Source organism: Malaclemys terrapin, chromosome 9, assembly GCF_027887155.1.
Source record: "Malaclemys terrapin pileata isolate rMalTer1 chromosome 9, rMalTer1.hap1, whole genome shotgun sequence".
Taxonomy (NCBI): Eukaryota; Metazoa; Chordata; order Testudines; family Emydidae; genus Malaclemys; species Malaclemys terrapin.
Window position 1 is genome coordinate 98986556 of NC_071513.1, and position 10884 is coordinate 98997439.

The window sequence follows — 10884 nt, forward strand, 5'->3', positions numbered from 1 at the left end:
AGAAGAGCACAGAGAGGTTGGCAGTGCCTAGCCACGTGCTCAGAGGCCTACAAGGCAGGAGGTGCAGCCGGTCAGTGGGTGCAGCGCCCAGCATTCAGACACCCGAGAAACATTTCAAATAACCATTCGCCCCCAGCCAGGCAACTCCATCCCACCTGGTCAGCAGGGAGACCTCTGTGCCCTCACAGCTAGGTAGGAGAGACGGCAATAGACGAGCGTACTGTGAACATGTCTCAGAGCTGAACGCTGCCCTCCAAGGACCTCAAGCTTTCTGGTCAGCTTGACAAGGAATAACCTGGTTGGGGGAGGGCCAGTCAATAGGCATCGGCCAACCACCTCAATTCTGTCCCAGGAGGCAGGTGCTTTTTCACAAGGATTTCTAGGCTGAGTCAGTCTAATTGTCCTAAGCAGAGCTACACAGAGTACCCAGCACTGCAAGCATCTACAGTTCAACTAAACCCATTTGTCTTGTCCCCTTAGCCCTTCCTGACTTTGCAGCAGCAGATTGGGGGACATCTAGGGAATGAACAACTCTTCTCCTCAATTAGGGAATTTAACTGCTTAGGAAAGAGTCAACAACAGATTTGTGCTGAGCCCCTGAACGCCACAGGGACAGCATACACCCTACCCCTCAGTATGAGTAAGGACACAGTTAGCAGCTCACTGGCTGGAAGACAAGGAGAGGTGCAGGACAGGCACTGCCCCTTACCCAGACTTACCACAAGGGAAATAAGTAAGCAAACAAATCACACAAGGCTTCCAAGCCTTGTGAGCTCACTTACATTGTCAACAGATTCTCTCTCACCCTCTCCCTGCATGCAATCCAGTCTGAGTGACAGCAGCACCTATCACCAGGAACAGGGCAAAGCCAAGAGCCTTCTGCAAACAAGGAAGTTACGCATACAAGAAAATATCATCTCAGGCTCCAAAGGGCTGGCACACTATGAGGCAGCTCACCACTTCTTAGAGATTGACACTGCTTATTAAGTTTAGGATCCATTCCTTGTCTCCAAACACTCGCAACCAGAAAGACAGAGGCTCCTGGCACTGATTTCAAAAAGATCCCACAATAAAAATAAATCAATCAGCCTCTCAGCAGACATCAACACATTTCCCCATGCACATGTGCGCGGGATGAGGTCGCCAAATACCAACAGCGTCAGACCCACGAGCTGGGAATTCCAGCAGGGCCTGCTTTGTTCTGGCTCCAGAAAGTTCTCCTAATCTCAGCCTTGAACCCAGCTTTGGAAAGCTGAGTGATAATTAAACAGGCCTGGATTAGTTATCAGGCTGGTGATTAGTTGGATACCAATTTTCGCTTGCCAGCTGAGACCTGGAAATCACTCACCACTGTTCAGAGGTTAAAGTTGGAATCAGCTCCTGAACACAAGTGGGAGAAGCGGCAGAAGCACCCCATCATCCCACCCCAAATCACTTGTGTCCTCTTAAGTGATGCGACACAAGAGGGCATGGGAGCTGGTTTGTCTTATCACTGCCAAAAAAGGGGAGATCACAGAGGTCCAGAGACCGCAATGAAATGGAGTAGAAGAGTTGGCAAGGCACAATGGAGACAAGCAAAACAATCAATTGCTCAGACCAACCACTTCCTTAGGCACAACCGGAGTTATGAGAAAAAAGAAACAGAGTAAGGGGGAAAATTAAAACTTTCAGGCAGCCAAGGATTTAGGGAGAGGAGAGGGAAACCTTTGAGCCAGTTGCTAAGAGTTTGCCTACACACAGAAATTGCATGAGTTTGAAAGACTACTTAAATTAAACCAGAGCAGGGACTGCATGGACATCCTTCTATTGGTTTAAAACTGGTTATATTGGTTACAGGTAAAATCTAAACCAATAAAAACCTGGTTTAAATTGATTTAAGAGAGCAGCCATAGAGTTGCACCAGTTTAAATAAACTGGCTTAAAAATCACACCTTTAGTTTAACTTGTTGCAATTGTGTGCATAGCACAGACTGCAGAGAAGACCCGCATTTGTGATGCACAAAGCAAGACACCATTTCACTATGACAACTTGGGGGAGCCTTTTCACACATTACTGAGATCCAAATCCTTACTGAATAACCAGGCAAGCTACAATGGGGCTTCAGGAGGTGTGGTGTTTGTCACGTCCTTGCATGGATACAGTAATAAAAAAAAAAAAATTAAAAAATCAGGGTATCAACTGAGATCAGGGCCTGTTGTGTTAAGCACTGCACAGATTCAGACACACACAAGTAAGAGTCCCTGCCCTGAGGATCTTACAATCTCAAGAGACAAGACAAACAAAGGGTGGGAGGCAAGTATTAGAATGGCTGGTTTACAGATGAAGAACTGAGGCACGGAAAGATTAATTGACTTACCCAAGGGGACTCTATTGCCATTTGTTGCTGTCACATCTCAGTCCAGTAAGAGACTCCTGCTCTGTGGGTGGGTAATGGACACATTTCCCCATGAGGACTAGCTCAGGAAATGTTACGACCTCTCTGTTTAACCCTCCCCTCTTCCAAATTTGCAAGATTAATTATTCTTGGGTTTCTTTCCTTCCCGCAGAAGATACCATTCTGGGATTCACTTATTCCAAGGCTGGGTACCCTGCACTTTGGCTAGCAATAGCCGTTGATCGGCCCTGCAACTCCACACTCAGTAAGGAGAATCCTGGTTCACATTTCCAAGGAGACGTAAACACTGAATCAGCCTCCCGGCAATCCTGATACTCAGAGCAAACAGATGTTCACAAGATAAATAAAATAAAGGAAAATCCCACACACTAAGGCCTGGTCTACAGTTAAATGTTAGGCTGGCATAGCTAAAAGTTCACACCCCTGAGCACTGAAGCTGTGCTGACCTAACCCCCAGTGTAGACATGACCAGATCAATGGAAGAATTCTTCTATCAACCCACCTACCGTTAAAGCGCCTTCCAGCGCCGTAGTAAGTGTCTACCCTACCACACGACCGTGGCATGCCTGCAGTGCCGTAGCTGTGTTGCCCTACTGCTCATAGCAAAGACATGGCCTAAGGCAGTGGCTGCACTGTTGCTTTGGGATGTGGAGAGCTGGAGGGAGCTTCCAAGGGAACGCCATGCCAGAGCTGTCCTGCCTGGAGAAAGGCGGAAAAGACGGAATTGACCAGGCCTGAGCTTAGGGCAGAGGAGGGAAGGGGAAATTGTCAGGCCTGCATTAGCAGGTAAATCTGGCTGACTCTGGGGAGGGTGAAATGCATCCATCCCTGACAGATGGCTTGCAGAGAACTCACCCTCATTCCCTAGGAGTTTTACCTCCTTAGAGCCCAAGGCCCATCCCAGTCGGAGGCTTCCCCTTTCTGTATCACCAGCTGCCACTGAACCTTCAGGCTCCAACATTCCCTCTGCCTCATAAAGAAGTAGTTTCTAGAAGTTCTCCCACTGTCAGAACCAGGCTGGCCCAGGAGACTCGCTCCACGGGAACCATGTTCCTCCTTGCAGGTGCTGGGGGAAGGGGCAACCTGGGGAAAAGGGGCAGATTGTCTGGCAAAGAGTAATAAGTGCACATGAATACCACCCCTTTCTATCTCAATCACACAGCAATTCTTTTCAGTCACTCACATGGCACAGTAAGTGTCCATGCCCTTCTACAACGATCTCTCCTCCCCATCCATCTTACTAAGACGGAGATACAAGACCCCAGTAGGTTCCTGCCAGCCCACCTTCCCATGGGTCAGTTGAAGATTATTCCCTCCTGTATCCTGTTTAGAAGTTACCAAAACATCTTAAATGACAGGGCCCTGGCCCCTTCCTTGGAGACAATTCCACAGCTGGATCAGTCTTACTGTCTCCCTCCAGCCCTCAGATCATTCTCCTTGCACTTCTCTGAACAAGCAGGTACCCAGAACTAAAAGCAACATTCCAGATGGGTTTTCCCCAGAGTCAGACAGAGAGAAACTCTCCCCTCCCTGCTCCAGAACTTGAGGCCTCTGCGTCTGCAGTCTCAATTAGATGATTTATTCAGCAGCATAGAAGTACGTGGCACTAAAACAAAACCACACTGACCAGTTTTTTTACCCCATATCACACTGCAGACTCCTGTCTGATTTGCTGCCCACCCCCTCAGTCTCTCTCATCCACTTCTACACCCCAGATTTCTTCCACCCAAAGAGGAACCAGGTTTAGGGTTATTCCTCTCCCCCATTGAATGAGCTGCATCTGTCCAAGCTGATCCTTGTTTTATTATTTTCAGCCCATTTCTAGTCTCACTGGGTCACTCTGTATCATTTCTCTGTCCTCACTAGTATCTGCAGCTCCTCCCTGGTTTGCTTCATCTGCAAATTTCACTAATCTGCCATATGCCTCCTCTTCTGGATCATTAGTGACGCTATGAAATAAGACCAGGCCTAACACAGGTTCCTGCAGCTTCCACCAGACCCCCTGGCCACAACTTGAGACATTGCTATTTATTACTACTACTCTTGGTTCACAAATGCAGACACTTTTCCACCTATATGGCAGTGTTGCACTCAAGGGTTTCAGTTCATTTTGAGAGCAACATTTCAAAGGATCCCAAAGCATTTATTTACAAACAATATGCATGGAGAATTCATTTCACCCACCACTGAAATGCAGCCTCCTCTGAAGGGAAGGCAGCAGCAGTTTGGCAGTACCCAACAATGGGATACAACAATTTAGCCACAATATGTAGTGCAAACAACTGAAATTCCAGAGGGAAGGTAGGGCAGGAAAATGTACTTAACTCAACTGGAATTTGGACAAAAGGTAATACCAACTCATGTGAGAAATGCCAGGAATCTTTCATGACCATGAATAGGCTCAACATTGGTTCTAAGTCTAATCTAAAAGCTGTCATCTCCAGACCTAACACCATACTGGGGCATCTGGGTCAAAACAGACTCAGCAGAGAAAGTAATTATCTGAAAGATTCTCACCCAAGCATCAGAGGGGTAGCCGTGTTAGTCTGAATCTGTAAAAAGCAACAGAGGGTCCTGTGGCACCTTTGAGACTAACAGAAGTACTGGGAGCATAAGCTTTCGTGGGTAAGAACCTCTGAAGAAGTGAGGTTCTTACCCACGAAAGCTTATGCTCCCAGTACTTCTGTTAGTCTCAAAGGTGCCACAGGACCCTCTGTTGCTTTTCACCCAAGCAGTAACCAGGCCCAATTTACAGGCTTGGCTCTAAGTTATGAGATCTAACAAGGTCACAGCCTGGGGCAGTCTTTGGTTGTAGTAGAAAGGAGCTAGGAGGAGTATGAAACTATAGACCTCTTGCAAGCCCCAGTTGCCCCCTCACAAGTTCTAGTGTAAATTGTGAACCCTGTGAGGGGGGAAAAAAACAAGTAAGATGGGTCCTGCAACCCCTTCCCAAGCAGGTGCTCTGCAAGAGAGAAGGAGCAGAGCTCCCCAGACAGAAATGGGATCTTCACCAGAGACTGCGAAAGAGTAGGGTGCAGGGAGATGACCGAATGGGGTGAAGGGATATGAATATCCTAGGGAGAGGAATGGATCAGGGGCTCCACAGGAAAATTAAGCGTGTGCCTACATGGTTGGTGGTTTCTTAAGAGATGTAGAGTTTGTTGGGGGGTGTCAGAAAAAACTAGACTATGGAGCCCCAAAATGAGAGAGGATTGGGGGGAAAAGGTTCAAATCCGCCAACCTTCTAACCCAGATATAGACATTTGAGGATCCTATGATCCCTGGCATTGGGGAAGCAGGGAGTGCCCCCCAGCATACCCCAGAGGCGGGATGGGGAGTACCGGGGTGCCCCCAGCACACCCCGAAGGCGGGATTAGAGGTACCGGGGTGCCCCCCAGCACACCCCAGAGGCGGGATTGGGGGTACCGGGGTGCCCCCCAGCACACCCCAGAGGCAGGATTGGGGGTACCGGGGTGCCCCCCAGCACACCCCAGAGGCAGGATTGGGGGTACCGGGGTGCCCCCCAGCACACCCCAGAGGCAGGATTGGGGGTACCGGGGTGCCCCCCAGCACACCCCGAAGGCGGGATTGGGGGTACCGGGGGGGCCCCCCAGCATACCCCAGAGGCGGGATTGGGGGTACCGGGGGGCCCCCAACTCACCCGAAATCATCGTCCATAGACTTGAAGTAGAACTTGTAGTTGGGCCGGTTGAGGAGGCCCTTGAAGTCGCCCAGGGTGACCCGCTCGGCCGGGATCGGCAGTTTCACCAGGTAGGGCGTCTCCTGCTCGTCCAGGTGGTAGATGATCTTGGTCTCGGCGGCCGCCATGGCGCCCCCCGCCCGGGCCCCGACCAGGCCTGCAGCCCCCCGGGCCCCGAGCGCCACCCGGCCCGGCCCCCAGCACGGCGCCCCGGCCCGGCGCCCCTCGGCCCCGGCGCGGAGCCCCTCGAACGCAGCGGCCCGGCCCGGCCCGGCCTCTCGCCCTTGTTCTCCGGGTCCCAGCGCCGCCCGGCTACAGCGCAAACTCCGGCGGCTCCGGCTCCGCCCCCGCGGCCCCCCGTCCCAGGGGCTTCGCTGGGCAGCGAGAGCGCGGCCCGGCCTCGCCCCGCTCCCCCTTCCCGGCCGGCCGGCGGCTTCCCCTCAGCAACGTACAGGGGGCTGCGCACAGAGCCCCCCCGCACCCCATCACACAGAGACCCCCCCGCTCCCTCACAGCCCCCCCATCACACAGCGCCCCCCGCTTCCCCATCACACAGCGCCCCCCGCTTCCCCACAGCCCCCCAAACACACAGCGCCCCCCGCTTCCCCACAGCCCCCCCATCACACAGAGACCCCCCGCTTCCCCACAGCCCCCCGAGAGCACAGAGCCCCCCCCCGCTCCCCCACAACCCCCCATCACACAGAGCCCCCCGCTCCCCACAGCCCCCCATCACACAGAGCCCCCCGCTTCCCCATCACACAGCGCCCCCCGCTCCCCACAGCCCCCCATCACACAGAGACCCCCCGCTTCCCCACAGCCCCCCGAGAGCACAGAGCCCCCCCCCGCTCCCCCACAACCCCCCATCACACAGAGCCCCCCGCTCCCCACAGCCCCCCATCACACAGAGCCCCCCCGCTTCCCCATCACACAGCGCCCCCCGCTTCCCCACAGCCCCCCCATCACACAGAGCCCCCCGCTTCCCCATCACACAGAGACCCCCCCGCTCCCTCACAGCCCCCCCATCACACAGCGCCCCCCGCTTCCCCATCACACAGCGCCCCCCGCTTCCCCACAGCCCCCCAAACACACAGCGCCCCCCGCTTCCCCACAGCCCCCCCATCACACAGAGCCCCCCGCTTCCCCATCACACAGCGCCCCCCGCTTCCCCACAGCCCCCCAAACACACAGCGCCCCCCGCTTCCCCACAGCCCCCCCATCACACAGAGACCCCCCGCTTCCCCACAGCCCCCCGAGAGCACAGAGCCCCCCCCGCTCCCCCACAACCCCCCATCACACAGAGCCCCCCGCTCCCCACAGCCCCCCATCACACAGAGCCCCCCGCTTCCCCATCACACAGCGCCCCCCGCTTCCCCACAGCCCCCCCATCACACAGAGCCCCCCGCTTCCCCATCACACAGCGCCCCCCGCTTCCCCACAGCCCCCCAAACACACAGCGCCCCCCGCTTCCCCACAGCCCCCCCATCACACAGAGACCCCCCGCTTCCCCACAGCCCCCCGAGAGCACAGAGCCCCCCCCCGCTCCCCCACAACCCCCCATCACACAGAGCCCCCCGCTCCCCACAGCCCCCCATCACACAGAGCCCCCCGCTTCCCCATCACACAGCGCCCCCCGCTTCCCCACAGCCCCCCCATCACACAGAGCCCCCCCCTCCCCCACAACCCCCATCACACAGAGACCCCCGCTCCCCCATCACACAGCGCCCCCCCGCTTCCCCACAGCCCCCCATCACACAGAGCCCCCCCGCTCCCCCACAGCCCCCATCACACAGCGCCCCCCGATTCCCCCCATCACTCAGAGCCCCCCCCGCTCCCCCACAACCCCCCATCACACAGAGCCCCCCCGCACCCTCATCACACAGAGCCCCCGCGCTCCCCCACAACTCCCGCATCACACAGCGCCCCCCGCTCCCCCACAGCCCCCATCACACAGCGCCCCCGATTCCCCCATCACACAGAGCCCCCCCCCGCTCCCCCACAGCCCCCATCACACAGCGCCCCCCGATTCCCCCCATCACACAGAGCCCCCCCCGCTCCCCCACAACCCCCCATCACACAGAGCCCCCCCGCACCCCCATCACACAGCGCCCCCCCGCTTCCCCTACAACCCCATCACACAGCGCCCCCCCCGCTCCCCCACAACCCCCCAAGCACACAGCGCCCCCCCGCTTCCCCACCCCCCCAAGCACACAGCGCCCCCCCGCTTCCCCTACAACCCCCATCACACAGCGCCCCCCCGCTTCCCCACAGCCCCCCGAGAGCACAGAGCCCCCCCGCTTCCCCACAGCCCCCCGAGAGCACAGACCCCCCGAGCGCACAGAGCCCCCCGTTTCACTACAGCTCCCCGAGCGCACAGAGCCCCCCCCGCTTCCCCACAGCCCCCTATCATAGAGCCCCCCTCTTCCCCACAGCCCCCCGAGCGCACAGAGCCCCCCGCTTCCCCACAACCCCCTGAGCGCACAGAGCCCCCCCGCTCCTTCACAGCCCCCCGAGCGCACAGAGCCCCCCCGCTTCCCCACAACCCCCTGAGCGCACAGAGTCCTCCCGCTCCCTCACAGCCCCCCCGAGCGCACAGAGCCCCCCCCGAGCGCACAGAGCCCCCCCGCTCCTTCACAGCCCCCCGAGCGCACAGAGCCCCCCGCTCCCCCACAATCCCCCGAGTGCACAGAGCCCCCTGCTCCCCCACAGCCCCCCGAGAGCACAGAGCCCCCCCGCTCTCCCATAGCCCCCGAGCGCACAGAGCCCCCCCGCTTCCCCACAGCCAGCCATCACACAGAGCCCCCCCGCTTCCCCACAACCCCCCGAGAGCACAGAGCCCCCCCGCTCCCCCACAACCCCCCGAGAGCACAGAACCCCCCCTGCTTCCCCACAGCCCCCCGAGGGCACAGAGCCCCCCGCTTCCCCACAACCCCCATCACACAGAGCCCCCCCGCTCCCCCACAACCCCTGGGGGGAAAAAGACCACCCCACAACCCCCCAAGCACACAGAGCCCCCCCGCTCCCCCACAACCCCCATCACACAGAGCCCCCCCGCTCCCCCACAACCCCCCGAGCGCACAGAGCCCCCCCACAACCCCCCAAGCACACAGAGCTCCCCCGCTTCCCCACAGCCCCCCGAGCGCACAGAGCCCCCCCTGCTTCCCCACAGCCCCCCCGAGCGCACAGAGGCCCTCCGCTTCCCCACAGCCCCCAATACAGAGCCCCCTGCTTCCCTACAGCCCCCCAATATACAGAGGCCCTCTGGCTAATTTCCCTACAGTCCCCCAATACACAGCCCCCAGCCCCACTTCCCTACAGCCCTCCCTGAGCACCGAGTCCCCCTGGCTGCTTCCCTACAGCCCCCTGAGCACACAGAGACCCCCCAACACACCTCCCAGCTTCCACAGCAGGGAGAGCCTCCTCCCTCCCCCCGCCGGCTTCCCTGGAGCCCTGCAGCACGCAGAGCTCCCAGCTTCACTACTGCCCCCCAGAACAGAGCCCCCCCAGCTTCCTTCAGTCCCCCAGCACTCAGAGTCCCCTACAGTTCCCTGACACACACAGCTCCCTTGAACATACAGTCCCAACTTCCCTACAGACCACCCTACACCCACCAGTTCCCCACCCCCAGGGGTCCAGCACAGTCCCTACCCCTGAATACACACAGCTTCCCCACAGCCCTGGCTTCCCTACAGCACCCTCCTACACCCTCCAGCTCCTCTGTAATGCTGGCAGACCAGGTGCCAACTCCTGCTAAGGCCCCTGGGCCCCACTGAACATTGACAAATGCCAGGTTTCAGAGTAACAGCCGTGTTAGGCTGTATCCGCAAAAAGAAGAACAGGAGTACTTGTGGCACCTTAGAGACTAACAAATTTATTAGAGCATAAACTTTCGTGGACTACAGCCCACTTCTTCGGATGCATCCGAAGAAGTGGGCTGTAGTCCACGAAAGCTTATGCTCTAATAAATTTGTTAGTCTCTAAGGTGCCACAAGTACTCCTGTTCTTTTTATTGACAAATGCATAGCTGGGTACCAGTCTGGCTCGTCTGTGCGTTACCATTGTTAAAAGAGAGATAAGAATGTGTTTAATGTTCAGACTTTATTAAATGCTTGTAGGCTGCTTACTTAATCTTACTAGTAACATCTTCACCCCGTTATAAGGTAATATTTAAGTATTCGCTAAAACTGTCAAACCCCCAGTCAGGGGAGAAGCATTAAGTGTTAAATACTAATTTACCTTATCTCCTCCTCCCCAATAAAAGAAGGCCTATAGATGCCAGACAAACCATTGTGGGACATCAGTGGACAAAAGACTTTGTTGTTTGCTTCCTTTACACCCATGAAGGGGGTATGGTGCCCAAGCCCTCATCCTTTCACAGCTTGAACGCTGGGGGAAGGGAATAGGGTGACCAGACAGCAAGTGTGAAAAATCGGGACAGGGGGTGGGGGGGGGTAATAGGAGCCTATATAAGAAAAAGACCCCAAAATCGGGACTGTCCCTATAAAATCGGGACATCTGGTCACCCTAGAAGGGAATAAAAATCCCTGTTAAAGAGCAATGATCATCCCTATGCAGCTTGGCATTCACAAAGGGTCATATTTCTAAGTATGAGCAAGGGATCCCCAAGCCGTTTAGTTTGGGTTAGCCCTAAAGAACATAGAGCGCTTGCATATATAGCAGTTACTATCACCTTTTGGAACCTAAGACTAACTGTGTGTTACATTCACCTGCTTGAATCTTGAAAAGAACTCATTTATTTTCTGAATTGAACTAAAGATTTATGAACTATTA

At 56.3% G+C, this 10884-nt stretch overlaps 1 protein-coding gene across 4 annotated transcripts in view; it reads right to left on the bottom strand.

The window, feature by feature from the left end:
• DVL3 (dishevelled segment polarity protein 3) overlaps positions 1–6273 on the bottom strand; it is a 45227-nt gene extending 38954 nt beyond the window's left edge. For all 4 annotated transcript variants that reach the window (XM_054039828.1, XM_054039829.1, XM_054039826.1 and 1 more), the window contains exon 1: positions 6058–6273. In XM_054039828.1, the coding sequence (XP_053895803.1) occupies positions 6058–6224 (167 nt within the window). In that variant the 5' untranslated portion in view covers positions 6225–6273. The remainder of the gene's footprint in view (positions 1–6057) is intronic.
• Positions 6274–10884: the final 4611 nt, after the last annotated feature.